This window comes from Tachysurus vachellii, chromosome 25, assembly GCF_030014155.1.
Source record: "Tachysurus vachellii isolate PV-2020 chromosome 25, HZAU_Pvac_v1, whole genome shotgun sequence".
Classification (NCBI taxonomy): domain Eukaryota; kingdom Metazoa; phylum Chordata; class Actinopteri; order Siluriformes; family Bagridae; genus Tachysurus; species Tachysurus vachellii.
Genome location: NC_083484.1, coordinates 15,250,125 through 15,271,577, shown reverse-complemented (window position 1 = coordinate 15,271,577; position 21,453 = coordinate 15,250,125). Strand labels below are relative to the sequence as shown.

General features: G+C 40.2%; 1 protein-coding gene across 1 annotated transcript in view; it reads right to left on the bottom strand.

Annotated features, from left to right (window-relative positions):
• The window catches only part of csmd3a (CUB and Sushi multiple domains 3a), a 235,509-nt gene that overhangs the window by 158,909 nt on the left and 55,147 nt on the right, over positions 1-21,453 (bottom strand). The window contains exons 5-14 of the mRNA XM_060861354.1: positions 20,827-21,034; positions 13,676-13,788; positions 12,230-12,307; positions 7,266-7,353; positions 7,036-7,160; positions 6,204-6,325; positions 3,996-4,099; positions 2,091-2,203; positions 1,815-1,997; positions 1-263 (exon numbers count right to left, since the gene is read on the bottom strand). The exon at positions 1-263 is cut by the window's left edge and continues 49 nt beyond it. Coding sequence (XP_060717337.1) covers positions 1-263; positions 1,815-1,997; positions 2,091-2,203; positions 3,996-4,099; positions 6,204-6,325; positions 7,036-7,160; positions 7,266-7,353; positions 12,230-12,307; positions 13,676-13,788; positions 20,827-21,034 — 1,397 coding nt within the window. The remainder of the gene's footprint in view (positions 264-1,814; positions 1,998-2,090; positions 2,204-3,995; positions 4,100-6,203; positions 6,326-7,035; positions 7,161-7,265; positions 7,354-12,229; positions 12,308-13,675; positions 13,789-20,826; positions 21,035-21,453) is intronic.

Below are 21,453 nucleotides of genomic sequence, written 5' to 3'. Positions count from 1 at the left end.
GAACTCCAGCTGCAGGACGTTGGAGTTGCTTGTGAGGTGTGACGGCACCTCGGCGCCCGTGAAGCGGCCCAGCAGCTCGCCGTCCCGCACCGTCAGGAAGTCGTAGGGTGGCTCTAAGTCGAAGTCATTGAAGGCCAGCTGAATGCGGCTTCCCTGCTCGGCGATGATCAGCCACACGCAGTTCAGGTTGTTGCCGTAGCCTTCTGGGTAATCCGGAGAAAGGACGGTTCCCGAGGCGGCCGTGAAGTTGGACAGACACGGGACTGATGAAGAAAATGGATGTTATAAATCAGATCATATCTGTTTGAAATCAGAGATACTGTAAGATCGACTGTTCGTTTGGAAATAAAGACTTTTTACATGCTAGCTGACTTTCTATTTTTAAGGCCGTTTCAGATTCAGTAGCCAACTGGAAATGGAATGGTCGAGATGTTCACAGGACTGTTCTTTTAATCAAGCTGATAAAGGGAATTAAGACTAATCCTGATGAATCTGTTGTACTTTAATGAACACTAAAATTCCTCCTAAATCCAGACTAGATGTTACTGAGGCAAGGTTTGTCTCAAAAAACTTTGAGATTAGCTGCTGTTGTAGACATTATATTAAAGGAAGGTTTGTAATTAAAGACATGAGCTTCCATGCTGCACCATGTCAGTGAACCTAGTCTCGTGTAGCCAGAGCTTCAGACTGATGGGAGATGGTCCAGTCTCCATAACAGCTTTTACTGGACAAGTACCACCCTCGAGGGCGTCCGACTGACGAAAGCAACCAATCGCGATCATGTTTTGTTCAGCATCATGGTTAGGCATGTGAAAATCTAAAGTTCCAACAAAAACAGGCACAGTTCACGATTTTAAACAGGGTGGCTTCATTCTTCCTTGAGAGAAGTAGAGCATCACAGCGGCTATGTTTCCAGACAGAACATGAGACAAGTGTCTCATAGAAATCCTGTAAATTCCAACCAATCAGACGACGACTTCCAAACTCCTAAAACGTTTCCAGTTGTGTGTGACGCATCCATCAGATATTCAGATAGAGCGTTGTGGGCGCGACATCCGAGACTGGGACTATAAATATTTAGAATAGAGATGTTGATGGTAGCATTTAGACACCGTAGAGACGACCTTGGACTGCAATCGATAAGTCTCCATGAGTGGCCAGTTCTTTATAACTTCAACAAAATAGACTTCTTGTTATAACTAGCATGAATTGTCTGCTTACCCAATAGCACTTTATGACCATAAAGCACACAATTATTCTGGAACCTCCCAAGGTTTCTTTCTTATATCATGTCAAGGAGATTTTCTTTACCAGCGTCGCCTATGGTTTCCTCAAATTTATCATTTTAATCCAGAATTTCTACATTTCTGTAAAGTTGATTTGTGACAATCAGCATCGTTAAAATTGCAATACAAATGAATTGAACTGAAATACCCTCAATAATTCCATCTTTCCATCCATCCATCCATCCATCCATCCATCCATCCATCCATCCATCCATCCATCCATCCTTTCCTCCCTCCATCCCTCCATCCATCCATTCATCCTTCCCTCCATCCATCCATCCATCCATCCTTTCCTCCCTACATCCATCCATCTATCCATCCATCCATCCTTCCCTCCAGCCATCTCTCCATCCATCCATCTATCCATCCATTCTTCCCTCCATCCATCCATCCATCCATCCATCCATCCATCCATCCATCCATCCAACCAACCATTCATCCATCCGTCCATCCATCCATCCATCCATCCATCCATCCATCCATCCATCCATCTAACCATCCATTCATCAAGCAGGAGATAGGACTTACAAATACAGATGGGGATGTTGGCTGACCACTGATTGTTATTCTGACAGGAAATAGTTCTTTCGCCGATCAGCTCAAAGCCGAATTGACATTCGAAGCGTAGCACATCACCGTTGGAGAATCCGGCTCCCTCACGGAAGCCATACAAAGGGATGCCGGGATCGCCGCAGCTCTCCTTGTCGATTTCTACAAATAAAGAAGTGATGAGTCATCATGGTGTAAGACAAACAGTTTTTTAGCTCATAGCACGTCGATACGAGGCCGATGACAAGAACACACCCTTGTAGTTGATTTTAAAGCCGATGGAGCCGACGCTCTCGTCCGACTGCAGATGGAGCCACATCTGGTGGGTCATGCTGACAATCAGGTCAGGCACAAAGCTGCCAGTCAGACTGCAGAAACAGACAGAGTTTCACAAACTGAATACAATCCAAGATGTAAACAAAGTCTTCTGCTGGGAGAAAGAAAGAAAAAATATATATATATCTCTTCATTTTATCCTATCGGTATTGACAGCGGCTGTTTTATCACTGGCATTAAGCGCATGGTTCTACATAGCCAATTATTTGAAGTGCGCTTTATGTGCATTTGTTTTGGCAGGACACAAGCTTTTGTCCTTGTGGGACGGAAAAAATTGGTGCAAACATGATTCTGGCTTGGCAAAAGTCCAGGAACAACAATGCTGAAGAAACAAAGAGCTGAGATATTTAAAAGACTGATGCATTGTGGGTTACTTGCATCTTACACCACATTTCTGCTGAATTCTCCATTCTGATTGGTCAGAAGCTGTTTTCACTGACAGAAGCTTCACATCACGGGTTTATATTAACACCATCTTACTGAAACGTTATTGTTTCTATGGTAACAATTTACACGAGGCAGAAATGCCACATGAACAGTTCAGGACTTGTGTAGACTTTCTCACAGATCGTTTTTATAAACATTCATGGAAGGAGTCTCCAGTCTGAGTGAAGATGGAACGGATGTTTTCTGACAGGAGGAAGAGATGCTCAGTTTCTTTGTAACATGACAAGCTGTGATGTGTGTCTCATCTTTAAAAGAAAGATAGTGAGTGGGGGGGTGAGAGTGAGAAAGAGGGAGGGACGGAGGGAGGGAGGGGAAGAGAGAGAGGGAAAGGGAGAGTGAGAGAGGAATGGATGGAGAGGGAGATGAAGTGTGTGGGGGAGCAAGAAAAAGAGAGAGAGAGAGAGAGAGAGAGAGAGAGAGAGAGAGAGAGAGAGAGAGAGAGAGAGAGAGAGAGAGAGAGTGATAGAGAGATAGATAGAGAGAGAGAGAGAGAGAGAGAGAGAGAGAGAGAGAGAGAGAGAGTGAGTGAGTGAGAGAGAGGGGGTGGAGAGAGAGGTGAAGGGAGAGAGAGAGAGGTGAAGGGGGAGGGGGAGAGAGAGAGAGAGAGAGAGAGAGAGAGAGAGAGAGAGAGAGAGAGAGAGAGAAAGAGAGAGAGAGAGATTGATGACAAAATGACAGTATAAGTATGACATACAATAAGTGGAACAGAGATGGAGGGGGAGAGAGAGAGAGAGAGAGAGAGAGAGCGAGAGAGAGAGAGAGAGAGAGAGAGAGAGAGAGAGAGAGAGAGAGAGAGAGAGAGAGAGATTGATGACAAAATGACAGTATAAGTATGACATACAATAAGTGGAACAGAGATGGAGGGGGAGAGAGAGAGAGAGAGGGAGAGAGACAAATGGAGGGAATAAAGGTAAAGGAAAGAGAGAGGGGTGGAGAGGGAGATGGAATGGGAGGGAGAGGAAGAGAGAGAGAGAGAGTGAGTGAGAGAGAGGGGGGGTGGAGAGAGAGAGGTGAAGGGAGAGAGAGAGAGAGAGGTGGAGGAGAGAGAGAGGTGGAGAGGGAGGTGAAGGGAGAGAGGGGTGGAGAGGGAGGTGAAGGGAGAGAGAGAGAGAGAGAGAGAGAGAGAGGTGGAGAGGGAGGTGAAGGGAGAGTGAGAGAGAGAGAGAGAGAGAGAGAGAGAGAGAGAGTAAAGGTTGAAGAAATTGATAAGTAACTATAAATGGATAAAAGTTCTATATCCCATTTAATAATTGGTCCAAAACATTTAACCTCTAATGATATTTTGTAAATATTTTATTGTAAACTTGACATCAGCTCCAGAGCTTCTGGCAGTATTTTTTTTCCTTGAGAAATTACTAGCTAGTGATCAGAACTTACACTTGGATGATGGTTCTGGAGTCTCCGACCTCTCCTCCGTCTCCTATCGTAAGCGTATCGTATCCCAGCTCCAAGTCAAACTCCTCGAAGTTGATCTGGATCACCTGGAAAGATGGAAGGTCGTAATCTCGTGAAGGTGACATCTCGCTTTCGTCCTGTTACTGCGACAGCCTTCGCATTCGCTTTCTTACGGCTGAACTCTAACGAGCCGTTATGACGAGCGGATAAAAAAGATTTACACGTATCATAAGTGTGATAGTAATGACTGGCAATTTGGTGGAACATATGCTAACGATAAATTAGCCTTAATTTACACTGATGTGAACGACAATTAAATTCCATCTTGATGCTAAAGCTAGCAATTGCTACAAATTATTAGCTTTTATTTGCATAGCAGCCCCGAAGAGTGTGTTACGAAGGCAAAGCGGTGCTTTAGGAGGAATTATAACACACGCACATCCATACACCCGTGTTAGACTACAGTGCATCCGTGACCACGCTAATCCAGCGTATGTACGTATGTACGCTATACGCGTGCTTACAATCACTTCACGACACTAATGATGTCATAACGCACTCGTTCTGCCTGTGGAAATTCGTATTACGAACCACAATAAAATTTAAACCTGGCAATTTCATCTGTCTAAGATAAATGAGGCAATATCACCTCACCATGCCATTTAGGACCCATTTGCATCATACGGCACCACAGGGACGCAGATTTAGCAGCGATTGAATATACGGCTCGGCTATGGAAATGGTTAATGATGTGAGGCGAGAGAGTTGCGGAGTAATATAAAGTATATCGAACGTTTGCACACATGTACACAGTGAGTCCGGTCTTCGGATGAGCTCGGGTGATAAATGTTCAGGAGAAAATATCGATTCAATTATATATATATTAAATAACTTCTCTGAGTTACGTTATACCTAAGGTATTTAGATCAGATGAATAAAAGAAGGGATGGAGGGAAACTGCATGCCACCTGAAGATCTGGATTTTGATTGGTCAGAAATTTGTTCAGGAAATTTTCTAGAAAGTTTCTATGGTAACAACTTATTCACGAGGACTTGTATCTTCCACATCTCCAGGTTTAAATGTAGATTAAAGATATATATCTCTGTAGCCAGGCCTACACATGACACGTCCCAAAACCCAGTGCTCCAGTCCATCTGCATATTATCATCTAGTGCTGGTTAATATTATGAAAAGCAGCTACGCTAATTCCTTTCCGTTCACTTCTGTATTTCTACCCATCCGGAGGCACCTAGAGATTTCGGACCTTCGGTGAAAAGAGGCATCGACCCTGTGAAGATCCTGAGGCATCTACTGATTGTACTGTACTGTACCAGCTCCAACTGTGTTACACTTCATGAGGATTTCAGAAATTTAATGAGAAGTTACCAACTCCATGTGGTCTCTGAGGACAACAACCTCCTCATCAATACACAATTATCAGACTGTATCTGAGTGTAGAAAAGACATTATTCATAATAACACTCTCTGGTGTTTATAACAGTTTATAATCACACCCTCCAGTGTCACCCAAATGAGGATGAGGTTCACTTTTGAGTCTGGTTCCTCTCAAGGTTTCTTCCTCTTCCATCTAATGGAGTTTTTCCTCACCACAGTCACCACAGTCACCTCAGGCTTGTTCATTAGGGATTAATACAAACACGTTTAAATAGACGTCTAATATTAATCTCGAACTTTTTGTATTATATTTCTTATGTTCTATAAAGCTGCTTTGAGACAACGTCCATTGTTAAAAGCGCTACAAAAAAATAAAACTGAATTGAATCAAAAATCCACTTCAAGGAGTTAAAGACAACCAACATCAACAAAACCTGGATATGACGATCAGATATAAACTGTTTAATTACATTCTCACGATATAAAAATTTGAAAGCTAAATTACCCTCACTGGCTAAATTCTTACGGTTGAAGACCGTCGCCTGCTTGGGAATCGTTTAATGAACTCCATCTCCTCTACATCCATCTCTCTATACGTTGGACGAAATGACCCATGAACTTTCTCTATAATCTGAGACACACTAAAGCGTTTATAAACCTGGGACAATCAAGCCACTGAGTGTAAAGCCAGCACATAATTCCCCACAATGCTCACACATCATAGATCAACTCAGAGTGTGTGTCCTTATGGGATCGTGTGTGTGTGTGTGTGTGTGTGTGTGTGTGTGTGTTACCTTATTTGGGTTACTGGCAGTGATTATCCAAACACACTGCGAGTTGCTCTCATACTGGATGGGGAAATTGGGAGAGGTAAAAGTACCAGATGGACCGTAGAGGTTCGACCCACACGTTTTCACTGCAACAACAACAATTAACACATAAGGATGAGGGGGAGTTGGCAGGAATGACTGTGTGTATTAAGGGCTCACGCTTGTAAGAGGTTATGGCCGTTGCGAGGATCACACATGGCACGGTTTCGCTAAAAAAACGAGATGGGAAATTGTTGTAAGAAGGATAACAAGACTCGAGTCGCAGCGTGTCATTAAGGGCACTAGATGGAAATTTCGTCGTATGCGTGTGAGGCTAGAACACTATATGTAATAAACGTGTTTCTATTCTGCACAATTGTTGGCGGAACATGCTGTAACACAACACGCCGTTTTATTGATTGAGATTTTAAAACATCTTTCTGCCCCTGAGATACCAACATGAGTCACGAGGATGGTATCATATAGAATACATAACAGCTTATAAGCCTGCAATACATATAAATGTCATACTCACTACATATAAAGTGTCAGTATATGATACTGTACATCATCAAAACCTGTTAAAAAATGACATCATTTGATAAAATAAAAAGATAGACTTATAATGCACTATAACACAATGAACAGATACTGTAACACATATAATCATGCTATAAAGCCTTACGTAATTAACTACAAGCTGTTCATTTTTTATAAGCAATGCAGCATGAATACAGGATTTGTAAGTGTTTGTATAATAAAGGAACAATTCAGCACTATGTCATGTGTAATATCCAGCAATGTCCATGTCTCTCACCTTTACATACTGGAGGGTGGTCGCTCCACGCAGCGAGCACTTCTGCCACCCGCTGGCAGGTGATGCTTTTGGAGCCCTGCAGCACGTGATCGCCGTCACACGTGAACCCGACCATGGCTCCGATGCTTTTCGGATGAATACGAAAACAATTACAGCAAACCAGAACAGCACTGCAGTTTGTTCAGGGTGCCATGTTTTCCACAACTTAATCAACACACAACTAGTTTTACCTGAAATCGTCACCTACACGCCTGCCGTTCTCCGGCTCCCCGGGGTCCGAGCAGTCATTGGACACTTGCTTCACTCCTCCTTCATTCACTGCAGAAGATGTAAAAAGAGGCTGTGATACAGGCTTGCTACAAACCACTACTGTCCACCATTACACTCTTTTTCTCCATTCTTTCGAAGTTTATATATATAAAAAAAAAAGCCTGTCAAGTTACCAAACCTAGCACGTTCGCCTCACACCTCCAGGGTTGGGGGTTCGATTCCCACCTCCACCTTGTGTGTGTGGAGTTTGCATGTTCTCCCCGTGCCTCGGGGGTTTCCTCCGGGTACTCCGGTTTCCTCCCCCGGTCCAAAGACATGCATGGTAGGTTGATTGGCATCTCTGGAAAATTGTCCGTAATGTGTGATTGTGTGAGTGAATGAGAGTGTGTGTGCCCTACGATGGGTTGGCACTCCATCCAGGGTGTATCCTGCCCGATGTATCCTGCCTGTATTGATGCCCGATGACGCCTGAGAGGCACAGGCTCCCTGTGACCCGAGGTAGTTCGGATAAGCAGTAGAAGATGAATGAATGGATGAAGTTACCAAACCTTAATTAATAAGAGTCAAGATCCAACAACACTGTGGTTCTTAAACAGACGCAAAGTCTGATCCACAAACTCTTTTTAAAAGTCACCATAAACTCACTAACCGCTTAATGTCCCCATAAACACCATCCATTTTTCATCCGACTGACAACACGTTGCACAGGAAGTGACAGTAAACCCCACCTTAATTGCTGTCAGAGCAGTAGTTGATGTGGAAGTGGTAAATTAAGGAGCGTGCTGATTAGCACAGGGGTGTTTGCTGGTGTATCGGGACGCCGAACGAGCCTGCGTCGAGGCAAATCATTCCCTCATAATTCATCATTCTGCATGTACGAGGCAGCCACTGTGAAATAGAGGGTAATAAAAACCTCTTTCCTATCCTAATTAAGTATCTGAAGTTGTACAATGCTGGTGTGAGATAAATCGATGTGCTCGATACTTTATTATAATACGTGCCACGCCCGCTCAGAGCGCTGAAAAAAATGAGAATTATGCCGGGGTTTGGTCGATATTCAGCATGTGCTTGTGGTTAAGAATGAAATTTGGATCTATATTAAGACAGAATTAGCTTGTTTCATGCTTGACATCGGGAGCGTTTTTCTACCGGGAAGAAATAAAGGAAGGAAAAATTTACATATAGAATCACACATCAATCAAAGGTTTGTAAATGCTTTCTGTTTTAATTCTGCATACATTTAACCTATAAACTCAGTATATAAGCAAAATTAAATAAAATTTGTGCTTATTTTATTTTATGGTGTTTTAAACTTGTTCAAACAATTTTGTGCCACGTATTTGTAAATTAGTCCAAAAATCACAACTGAAAAAACGCTAATAAAAACTAAACGCATTCATTTTCATCATTTGATGCTCACTATAAGCTCAGCATGACTATTTATCCCACTGATTCAGTTTGCGAACACTAGCTTGCTGGCGATTGTTAGCAACAGAAATTAGCAAGTTTAATACAATAGATGTTCTGCTTAATAGAAATGTCAAAATTTCTATTAATGAACATGAAAAAAAAATGGATCGATAACTTTGATTCATATTTTCAGACTCTTAAATGTATAACAGGCACAATAACACAACATACATATGGTATGTAGAGGATCACAGTATATCGATTTTATATATTACATTCGTTATAGCTTCAAAAGGAACCGACAGGAGAAGAAAAAAATATATATTCAGGGGAAAACTTTTAATTTCTTCAGACTCCACATCACTCTAGTCCACATCTCAGGAATGACATCGTCATGTTAGAACAGTGGTCTTCACTATGTTTTTCATGCGAGCCAAACTGATAGGACAAAGTCAATAGGAGAGCCACTTTCACCGCAAAGTATGCCAAGTTATTCAGTCTTAAATAGCTTATCTGCTTAAATACAATGTACAATATTGCAATACAATAATTACTTAAAAATCATTCTTTATTATGCACCTGTCAAATTGGTAACTGAGACAAGATGATTTCTCTTAATGATAATAAGCAGGATTACCTTCCTTCCTCTCGAGTTGCGGATGATGCATGCTCCCCATCAGTTACCTCTTTTGTCACTGTCACATTGCTTTGTTGCTGTTCATTTTGTGCGCGGGATTGTTTGATAAGAAATCGATCCATTTTTTAGTCCGTGTGTACAGTAAACACAAGTTGTTAACTAGCATGAAACACAAACTAGCTTCTGGCAGGCCGCCAAAAACGGGCTATTGCGCAGAAGGCAGTGAGTCAGTGACGAGTCAAATAATATATATAAATATATATTATTATTTGTAATAGAGCACATTCGTTTTTCTCTGCTTCCCTGATTGTTTTTAATGTTATATAAATGAAAAATAAATTTTAACCACATGATCATATCATCGTATTATTTACTGCCATGCGAGCCACATATTAAAGCTTGGCGAGCCGCAGGAGGCTCACGAGCCGCGCAATGAGCAACACTGTGCTAGAATGAATATAGTTTTTAACAGTTCAGTTTTTTTCTACACTGGTTGGTTTGGAATAAAGAAAGTTCACTCACTCTGAAGTTACTTCTAATTTTCTTTTACTACAAAACGGCTTTACGATACAAGTTATTCCAGCTGACACACCATGCTTGATGTTTAAAACATTTTTTAAAATGTGCGAATACAAACGTGTACGTTAAACGATTCTGACGTAACACAGAGAACAACGGCAGTTTCTCTGCTTCAGATTAATGAACAGAGACAAGTCAGACGGAATAACTCACAGGCATTCGCTGGCATAAACATGATTTGAAGCTTTAGTCGCTTTGGTTATGATGTTATTTGCTATCACCAGTGAAGAAATCATCATATATTGGTCTTTGGAGGAATAAAAAAAGTTGCTTCGACTGACAAAAGTGCCTTGCGGTGAAGGTGCGGTGAATAGTGTTGCTTTTAGTATAAGCAGAGTGCGTGCGTCAACTTTAAAGACTTCGATCTGAGACGTAGGACGTCATTCCTGATCGTCAAAGCGTCGTTAGCCAATCAAAAGTCAGCTACGAGGTACAGCTCTGAATCTATTTCACTTCTGCTGATGGCTCATGTTTCCTTTAAAACCTTTTCGCAGTGCTGTATGAGGTAATGACTAAGCAATGGCTTTTTCCCTGAGACCAAACAGCCATAAAAAAGAGGTGTTAGCAGAAGAGTAACTAATGTAATATCGCGTCTGGGGTTGAAGTGAGGTCAGATATTATACGTAAAAACATTACAGAATCATAATCAGCTTCCAAGTGCTTGTCGTCCATGTCAAACCTTCATAGTCAAGCTTAATTGTATACGGGTAAAATTATAAACAATACCAAATAGTTATCCAAATTTAGCTAAACTAGCTAATTCTAGCCAATTCAAGGCATGAAAACATATAGAAAGTGTTGTGCATACACAAATAATGATCCCATTATTACTTGATTTAGTATCCCATGGCTTTATTACATCGTGTGAACATAATAATAAGAAGCCATATTGTTCAATTTAATTGAATTTTCACTCATTAATGTAAGAATTATAAAATGGAAAATTCATGGGGCAATATATTGGCAATAAAGTACAATGCTACTTATTAGTCTTTATAATTAGACAAGCATCACAAACAGAATCACTTCTACATTCCATACTTTCTATCCCAGTTTATTTAAATTTGATTAGAATTGAAAGATTATAAAGGTGAGTTTTTGTGTTTAAGATTTGGCAACCTCAGAGTCAATCAACTACACAGCAGGTAATACTAATAATCTGAATGAAAGCTCAGGAAATCATTTGAAACCTGCACTAAACCTGTATTGTATGTATTTTCAAAAGTAAAGTGTGTATTTTCAATTTAATTCATTTATTTGGATAGTTTTAATAAAGGACATTGATATTAGATAAAAGTTTAATATTCAAGCTTTTTCCTATGCAAATACTGAAAGACCTTTTGGTGTTAATCCAACTTACTCACAACATCGCTGCTTTTTCACACCGTATAGACGATACAAACAAATCAGGTTGTTATTTGTTATGTCTACGTCCGCTGTCCACAACACAAACAACACTTTAGCTCCAAAAATGATTTCTGACATAAAGATACCCGAATAGATAAAATTTTGTAATATTAGCCGAGCTGCTTTAATAGATTTTCATACACACATACTGTATTTAACTCAAGCTCTCTAAGTAACTCTATCATCCGGGACAAAATGTCATGGTTAACCGTGTAAAATTGTTCCTGCCGGGAAACAACAGACTTGGGAAATCATGTTTTGTTATATTGCATTGTGTTGTTTTCTTGTCTCACAGGTTTTGTATTTTAGTGTACATTATAGTAGACATTCATCCTATGGGCCTCAGCTGTACAGCACCGTTATTTCATTCACTCATTCATTCATTTTCTACTGCTTATCCGAACTACCTCGGGTCACAGGGAGCCTGTGCCTATCTCAGGCGTCATCGGGCATCAAGGCAGGATACACCCTGGACGGAGTGCCAACCCATCGCAGGGCACACACACACTCTCATTCACTCACACAATCACACACTACGGACAATTTTTCCAGAGATGCCAATCAACCTACCATGCATGTCTTTGGACCGGGGGAGGAAACCGGAGTACCCAAAGGAAACCCCCAAGGCACGGGGAGAACATGCAAACTCCACACACACAAGGTGGAGGTGGGAATCGAACCCCCAACCCTGGAGGTGTGAGGCGAACGTGCTAACCACTAAGCCACCGTGCCCCCAGCACCGTTAATACTTTGTTAAAACGTTGGCTGTAAAAGTGTGTAACGAGCAATCACTCACTTTAAAAGTCTGATCTAACTTTGTTTGATATATAAAACCATATAGAGAAAGAAAGAGAGAGTCTTTTGAAACCACTAAAGAGACTTCGGACTTACTTATAGCAAATTTGCTTGTGTTGTCTTTCCCAGGCAACAGCTTCACCCCTCTTGATTTGAAGTCTCCGGACCGTTTCACTGTTCAGAAAGAGAGAGGGAAAAAAATCTAATTGGACAAGGCAGGTCTCCTAGAGAATAGCTACAATACCAAGATCAATCTTCTCCAGCTCCATTTGTTGCAAGGCTGAGAAAATATGAGTGAAAGGAAATGGTTGTACAGGGACGGAGACATCTTCCTTTTGAGGTGCGAAGAGCAGCATGTTACAGGGCTAACAATCATTCTTTCAGGAGCCATGGGATTGTGCCGCCTCAAATTCAGTTGTATTGTGATCAGAATCTGATGCAATATCACAGAGGAATCGAGCGGAAGGGAATAGAGACGTATGATACACATCACTGAGTTATGTGACTAGCCTCGCTGAGATACAGTACGGTTTGTTCAGTCCTTTAACTTTCCCATGTAATCATCGTTAAAAAGTGCATTAAAAAAATGCGTTCTTTGCATTATTACAAGACTGAATTCTGAAAAGTTTCAAAACAGCTGTCAGAGTTCATACACTGCGATTGAATTATTTCAATAAGACAAAGTAATTGTCAATAATGCCATGCATAATGGTGTTTGCTTTATTATTATTCTATCCGTAAATGATTTTTACACAATCTGCTGACTGCTCATTAAGTATTAATGACTTCTGTTTTGCTATAACTTTCATTTAGTAATATAAACAAATGCAATTAATTTAATATATTTATGTATGGAACAAAATAATGGGGGTCAGGTGATTATTTTCCAGTTTGCAATGTTTTATTCCTCTTTTTATTTTATTAATTAAAACGCAATATCTTACAGCATATGGCCAAAAGCATGCACATGTATGTTTTTGTTGAATATCTAGACCTTGGATTGTGAATGTGGGGATTCGTGTTTATTCAGCTACAAGAAAATTAGTTAGATGAGACACAGATGTTGAGATGTTGATGATACTCCAGTTCCAGTTCATCCAAAAGGTGTTCAGTCAGGACACTCGAGTACACTACTCGAACCTTGGAAGGTTCAGGAGCTTCGTGTACATGGGCATTGTCAAGCTGGAGTGTTTGGGTTTCTTAGTTCCAGTGAAGGGAAAGTGTATGGCAATATTTTCAGGAAGAACCACATACAGTACTGTATACGTATGATGGGCTGATGTCCATATACCTTTGGCCAGAAGTTTCCTAAACTGTAGTTTCTTTTAATGCTTCGAGAAACCAAAACTCATTCAACTATATTTTTAATCTGTTAATACGCTATTAGAACAAGCACAGTGACATAATCCTGAGATTTGCATTGCACATGATGTACTGCAATGAATCAGGACCTTATGACCAGTCAGAATGCTGATACAAGTAAAGGTTTTAGAGCAAAGATAGTGAGAGGACTGGATACAAGTCCCAAAAAATATAGTTTACCTTGATACTGAGCAGTAAAGCCTTTGTGTCTGTGACTATTATCTGTCACAAAATGGAGCCGGAGCCAGTTCTTGTTGCTAACGATAGGTACAGGAATATTTGTCCCAGACAACCTGCGGAGTAAAAAACATACACTCTGCGTTAGTATACTGCTAGTCTGATTACGAGAATGTACTGTATGTACTGTAGGTAGAAGAAATCATGCAAAAAAGAGTCCCGACCACAAAGTAAAGGAAAAGTGTTAACTCGAAAATAATGACTATGAAGAATATTTTAGGATCTGCTATTTTTATTAAGTACATTAACTAGAAACATCTCTTACCATACACCAGTGTGTGTTATCTGTGCAAGAATGCATTAAGATGCAGCTCAAGCTTTATACACACTGCTCCGACTCCCATGCCTTCGGCTGGAGACGGACGTTTTATTGCCTTGCCGCAATTAAAGGCAATCTTGCCCTGCACTCACATTACACACTTCAACAGTGGGACATTTACAGAAGAAAAGATGCTGTCTAAAGTGTGCATGAGGGGTTTGGCCTTCTTTCAGAAAGTCAGTGCGTGATTCTTCACTAAATATTTGATTCTTTTTCGTATCCCTTTATGTAGTATTACAGGGTTCTACCTGGGTCCTACCTACTGTAAGAATGAATGAGAGATACAGTAGAACCCTGTAATAGAAGAAAGTCATTATTGTCATGTAATGTTACTGTAGGAAGGGCAGAACTGGTTATATGCCTTGTTCATGAGCCCAAAATTGGCAGCTTTCCAGCACAGAGGCTTGAATTCATGACCTTCTGATCAGCAGCCCAAATCTATAGGCATGGTTCATTATACAAGCAAGCAAGCCAGGCAATGACACAACCCCTTAGGGCAATTGTGACTCAATGGTTAAGATTTTAATCTACTGATCAGAAAGACATTATACAGAGCCCCTGGACCTGAGATGGTTAAATGCCTTGCTCAAGTGCTCAACATCATTAAGCTTGGCTGTACAGGTGCTTAACATGACCGTCTTATCATGAGTTGTGTATAGTGATTAGTAGTCCAAAGCCTTAATCACTGAACCACAAGTAGAAGAAGAAGAAGCCTTTATTATTGTCACATATACATTACAGTACAATGAAACTCTTTCTTTGTATCCCAACTTTAGGGGTTGGGGACAGACAGCAGTCTAGCCATGATGCAGCACCATTGTTCATGGCCCCAGCAGTGACAGCTTGGTGGTGCGAGGGCTTTAATCACGATCTTCCAAGTCTTAACCACTCAAGGTACCACTGCCCCAAGGGGAACTTGAGCTACCACTGCCCCACTTAGGTTTTCTGTTGGCTTGCTTTCTTGGGATTGACCATACATATAGATTTTTGGTGAGCGCACTTCATACTACCTAGGCAAGGTCAATAAACCTCCTATACATCATTTTGTTGCAAGAAATAGCTGTTAGTTGGTGTCGGTGACCGCAAACTAAAATGACAGTCACTTTGTCTATTTAGTAAACTATGTCACTAGAATTCAAAATCAACCCTTAGACATCATGGACTTGTAAAGTGCACTTTTTAAGACCATTTATCAACAAATCAATTTACCACATTCATGATTTGTTCACGTTCAAAAGTCCTGCATTCTGTCAAACTGGCCTGATTTCTGGATGTTTTCTTTACTGAACTAATTTTCCTTTCCTACTCACTCCATCTTCCCTAATCGCTAAAATTCTGTCCCTTATCTTGGGTTATACCATTCCCACCAGCTCAAAGGGGTTCTCATTTAATTCTTCCTTACGTTTAAACTTCATCTAAAACATCTTTACAAAGACCAGTCTGAGACAAGAACAAATTGCTCTACTTATTGGAAAGGCTCTCCTCCAGACCTCTGCCAACTACGTTCATCAAGAATCCCTATGCTTATCAGTTCTTTTTAAGATAAAACCGGGCTGGTTTTTGACCATTCATTCAGTCGCTGAGAATCAGCAAATCAATTCCAGGACTTATCCAGGGTGGTCTTAGTGCTGCCGACTGTGCCATTTCCTTTTGTACCCACAGTACAGAGAGTGAAAATAAGCACACATCACCTCTTACTGACCACATCCTGGCCATGCTACCTGCTGACTTTTTGATATGGACTTACTAATGACAACATGGATCCCTTATTTATCTGTAAGATAGCAGTCGCTTGGCAATGGAAGTACCACTCGCCTTATCTTATTTTTGTGGTGAAGAAAGCCTCAAATTCTGGAATCAGCTACTTGTCTACACAATGCCTTTTCACAAAGTTTTCTTTTTATAAAGGGACTTTTAGTAGGGATGTGGTAGCCTAGTGGTTAAGGTGTTGGGCTACCAATCGGGAAGGTTGTGAGTTTGATTCCTGCTGCCACTGCTGGGCCACAATTGGTCAGTTGTATAAAAAAATGAGATAAAATGTAAGTCGCTCTGGATAAGGGCGTCTGCTAAATGCTGTAAATGTAAGAAAGACATGGATTTTTGGAAGACTCAAAGAGTTAAAGATAAATTCTGTTCAGCTACATTGAATGCATAAACTAATTAGTTGTTTTCACCATTTTTTGTTTCTGATCTATGGGCCTTTTTACACCTGGTCACTTCATGTGTTTTCTCTGATCTGATATCTATCTGATTTGTTAAAACTGTTCCATTTACATTAGGCCACATAAATGCGACTCGTGAGTCACCTGCAAGTGACGTACTTCCGTTTGGGAGGAATATTGCTGACGTATGTGGCTTGAACAACCACATTCATTTACACCTGTACAGTTTCATCTGAAATGCGTCCCAGACCACCTCCTGAAGGGGTTTGAACCATCGGATTTATATCCGTCTCCAAAACGTTTCGGAGGGCATTTAGACCTGGTCTTTTTACCATCGGATAGCTATCGGATCACAGAAAACGCATGAAGTGACCAGGTGTAAAAAGCCCCTATGGGATCTGCCAGATCACATCATTGAAAAAAAAAACCCCATTCCTGCTTTGACCCGAAAAAAATCCCATCTGGTTCAAATGAACCACTGTGAAAAAGAAGCTGCTTACAGTACAGTATGTGCCACTTCTCACCTACCCTGAGCTTGGTTCTCTTTGATCCAAAACTCTCCAGCTTGTACAGCTTAATCATATCTTTAACGAGCTACCAGATCACTAAGTTTTATGAAAAAAACTGGGTGCTGAGCTACAGTACAAGATGAAGCGCGTACCTGAAAATTGAATCTTTTCTTTGTTAAATCGAGCCCAACGATGCATTTTAGAGAAACAGAGGAAGAATTTGGTCGACGTGTGTGGTGTTGAGCTTAAACAGGATTTTGTACAACACCGTAAAAGCTGACCTTTATAAATCGCTTTGCTATTTACTGAGATGTAAATGGCGTAGTAGCCTGGGGCAGGACAAAATCTCAGGCTCGTCTGCAAAGCTGCCAACAATAGATTTCCCCTTTCATCCTGTGTGCAAACATTTCAAAGTTCTGGATGGGGATTTGACAGTGACATGACCAAAAAGTGCACCTTTTCACTGCAATGCTTAGAGGATTGTTGGCCTGCACTTAAAATAGTCAAACACACAAATATCGTCATTGACAAACAAAAAAAAAAGCGTGGGTATCAAAACACAGGAAGTCATACGTTTCAGTATTCAGCCACATTAGCATATGAGGTGGAACTAACTCTATAATATGTTAGATGACTCAAACAAATCTTAATGAGATACAGAATCATATATCAGAGAATTCTCTGAGCACAGGCTGGGGCAGAAACACAATATAGGCCAGCTGGGTGCGAGCCTCATTATCAGTTTATACAAAGCTGCGTAATGTGCTCGGTGACAAGCCGTATTAATAGACTGTGGGTGAGCTTTTACAGAGCCTGTGACCAGCGGTAATTTTATACAGCCTCGCTAATATCATAACGCTGACCAGGAGAGCTGAGAAAATAAAAAGCTCATTAAAATTCACTACATGCATTCAGTTACGTGTTGGACATGCAAAGTGGACACGAGTTGTCATGAACACGAGACAGCAACCTTTCTAAACAGACCAAACCAAAAATGCACCAAAATTAAATTGCAAAAAAAAAAAAACATCTGCCATTAACTTTTTTTTTTCCAAAGCTTATTTTGTTAAACACAACACCAGTTTTCCTGAAGCACAAAAGTGGAGCTTTTATATGCAAAGTAATCCTCTTGTAAGTGTTATGCATGCAACTGTTTTTTTTTAACCATCATCTGTGAGGCGACATAATGAGGTTGTGCACTGAATGTCTCTATTTCCAGGGTTGGGGATTGCTAGAAACGTTCTGAGACAGCAATACTGTAAAAGAGGGAATAAAAGCAAATGGAAAAATCAAGCAGGAATGGACAGGTATGGATGGCTTGCTTGGGATAGAGATGCAGGAAACTCAGGTTTCAAGAGAAAATATTTTTATTCTTGTTCTGTGAAGCCGTTCAGTTTCGTTGCCAAACTGCTGAGAACAGAGAAGACACAGGAAGTCACACCTGACCTTATTCACAACTTGCTTCAAAACGAGAGGAGAGATCTGAAACCAGGCGACCGAGGGCCTCAAACATGACCCAGATACAAAGGGAAAGGATGGCATGCATCATGTGTCCCCTTTAAGTCTTGTGTTGCTTTTAGGACCATTTTTCAAGCATGTATATGTAGAGTTGTGCAAAAACTCCAGCATGATGCAAAGTTACAGTTCCACCGTATTATTTTTATTATGACAACACAGCCTGAGCTGTTTTATTCCTCTTATACCACAGCAATTTGCCAACAATTAACTTCATACAGTATTATTTATAAAGACACATAATACTTTTTTTTATCCATTAAAGGTGAGGTGCACGATGTTTGAAAGCCAATGTTGACATTTGAAATCACCAAAACAAACACGCCCCTAACCCAAATGGGTGTTACCCCTGTATTGATAGCTCCGCCCACACATGCATATGCAACCGAGGGGATATTTTTATCAATAAATGAACACAATGAGTAATACTATGGTGATACAAATGTGTTTTTGTAGTACTGTGTGTTGTACCGTGAAAGGTTTAGCTCCGTTTCACGCGGAAGACGACGTTCGACACCTAGAATCCGAGGCAGAGGTAACGGCAGGTATCCGCCATGTCAATGTTTCAATCGCTTTCGGATAATATCAGACATGCGCACTGAATACTCTCTCCACCGCATATTGACAAGACACGCCCCTTTCTGCTCATTGGCTACACGTTTGTTTTGTTTGTCGGCCCGACTCGGATTTCTGAAGCGTTTTTCAAACATCGTGCACCGCACCTTTAATGTTCACATTTACACTGGAAAGCATAACAAAAACATTCCAGTTATTCCTTAGTGATCAGGTAATATGGAAATGTTATAGAAAACTAATCAACTATCTTCATATTTATAATGGATAACATTTTGTAGCATCTTTAATACAAGGTAGCGTCCTGTTAGGACTTTTATTATATATTATATTATTTATTTATATTTATTATATTATGGCAGCTATAAATGGACGTTCCTTACCAGACTCTCATTTACCTTTGAAAAATACGATAAACATTAAAAGAGGTTGTCGTGTTACCAAGAAACTATGAATGTACAGTACAAGGCACTGGCACTAAAGACTCCTTACATTATAAATATTTAATCAAAACCTCCTTAGTAAAAACTTCAAAATATTAATAATTAGACATATTTTTTAATCCGCTTATATGGTATATCTAACGTACAAGTCCATGTGTGGGTTAACCAGGGGCGGTTCTAGGGTTTCATCTTTACCTGGTTTTTAGCCCTCAGTGAGAATTTAAAACAAGAAGAGTTTTATATTATATATTATATGACTACATAGTAAGCCAAAAGTTATGGTATTATTTAAAATGGCAAAAGTGGACACCAAAATTTTGCGCATGATGTAATGATGCCAGTCTTGAATCAAATCAGTTCATGTATGTGTGCATTCTCTACGAACAGTGTGTCCAATGAATGCAGTCATTAATAAAAATATTCACAAGACAAAGACCAAATCAGTAAATGTTATTTTTATTTAATATTAAATGGATTGTTTGCATTAATATTTTGTTTGTGCTACAACTCTGGTAATAAGAATAGTGACATTTCACTGCTTTTGGTTGCCATCTTTGCGGCTTTCTGCCGATTAACGTTATAGATAAACGCCTCCAGCTCTGACTGACTCTGAGCTTCTCCGTTCTAATAAAGCAGACAGCTGATGGCGCACTTTTGAAAGACTACAACGCACGTGCGTAATAGCAAAGTAAAAAAAAAACGCTCTTGGATCAAACCGATAAATAATTTTCTTTCCCGTCGACATGTCCTGCATTTTAACGTCATTTTTATTGTTTATTTATGAAAGTAAAAATTATATTTTTAGTTTTAGGGTCACTGAGATCACAGACAAAGGGCTGGAGCCACCCTAAAAAAGGTCTAGAACCGCCCCTGGAGTTAACGTATTTGAACATGTGCATTAGCATGCACCTGTATGCTACGTAGCTACAGCACTCGGGTCATAAATTAGAGGTAAATCATTCCAATTTAAGCGACTGCTTTATTTCCTCCTTCCCTTTCCTCGTCTTGGGATCTCTGAGTGATCTGAAAGTTACAATCTGATTTTGTTGCCCTGCTGGCAGTTACAAGTTTGTTGGAATTACATAAAGGTCACTCCAACAAAACTAATAGATTTGGTGCAAGAGCAAGACAGGGAGCAGAGAACTCATCTACTTCATCATGTAGCTTTCGGAGGAACGAATCGATGAAGGCACTGATGAGGGAAATTGTACAGAATATTGGCATGACAAACAAGACAGGGATAAAACAAAATGGATTACAGGATTTGATTATAAAACTCCTCAGCATCTACGCATGTGGTAAACTAGCTACAGTACAACAGAGAAGATCATTTCCTCAAATGGCTTGAGATGAAAAATTTGTACAGATCTTTATGATCATAATTCTGTTAAGATGACACGATATTTTCTATAACATTGACATTAGAACTGATTAATGGGAAACAGGAACTTGTGGAACTTTGTGGACTTTTCAATGTTAAAGTAAGCATTAATGGATAAAAAATAATGCTGTTTAAAAAGTGAAAGTGAAATTCAGGAGCAGTACAGTGAAAAAGAAAAAGAAAATCTCTCACCATATCGATGGTGGCTCTGATCCCTCCACCTCCAAGTAGTCGAACTTGTTGTCCATCTGAAAGTCAGTGAAGACGAGCGAAATGGTGTCTCCGGGATCGGCCACGATGGTCCACGTACACTCTCCGCTGTTCTTGTAGTCGTTCTTGAATTCCGAGCTGGAAATCACACCGCTGGAACTGCGGAAGGTTCCTCCGCACGTATCCTCCGCTGATAAACCAACAAAGAAAGACAAGAAATGATTCAAACCTTGATGTAAAATAGTATAAATTAGTTCCACCTCAGATGGACTTTTGAGGAGGATAACAACAAAATTTGTTGCAACTGAAAGTCAAAAGTTACAATGATGGAAACATCCACATACAGCTGTTATAGCCAGGTGTTTACACACTATTGCTCATGATTGGCTGGTGTCACTGTGATTGACAGCGAAGAAAGACTATGCCCCTCCTACCCAAACTGTATGGCTGATTTTTCTCTCTAGTACTCACTGGGCTTCAAATGTATGACCTCCTGAAGTTGCAGGAATTATTATTATTATTATTATTATTATTATTATTATTATTATTATTATTATTATTATTATTAGTTGTAGTAGTATTGTTTATGCATAATACATAAAGTTATAA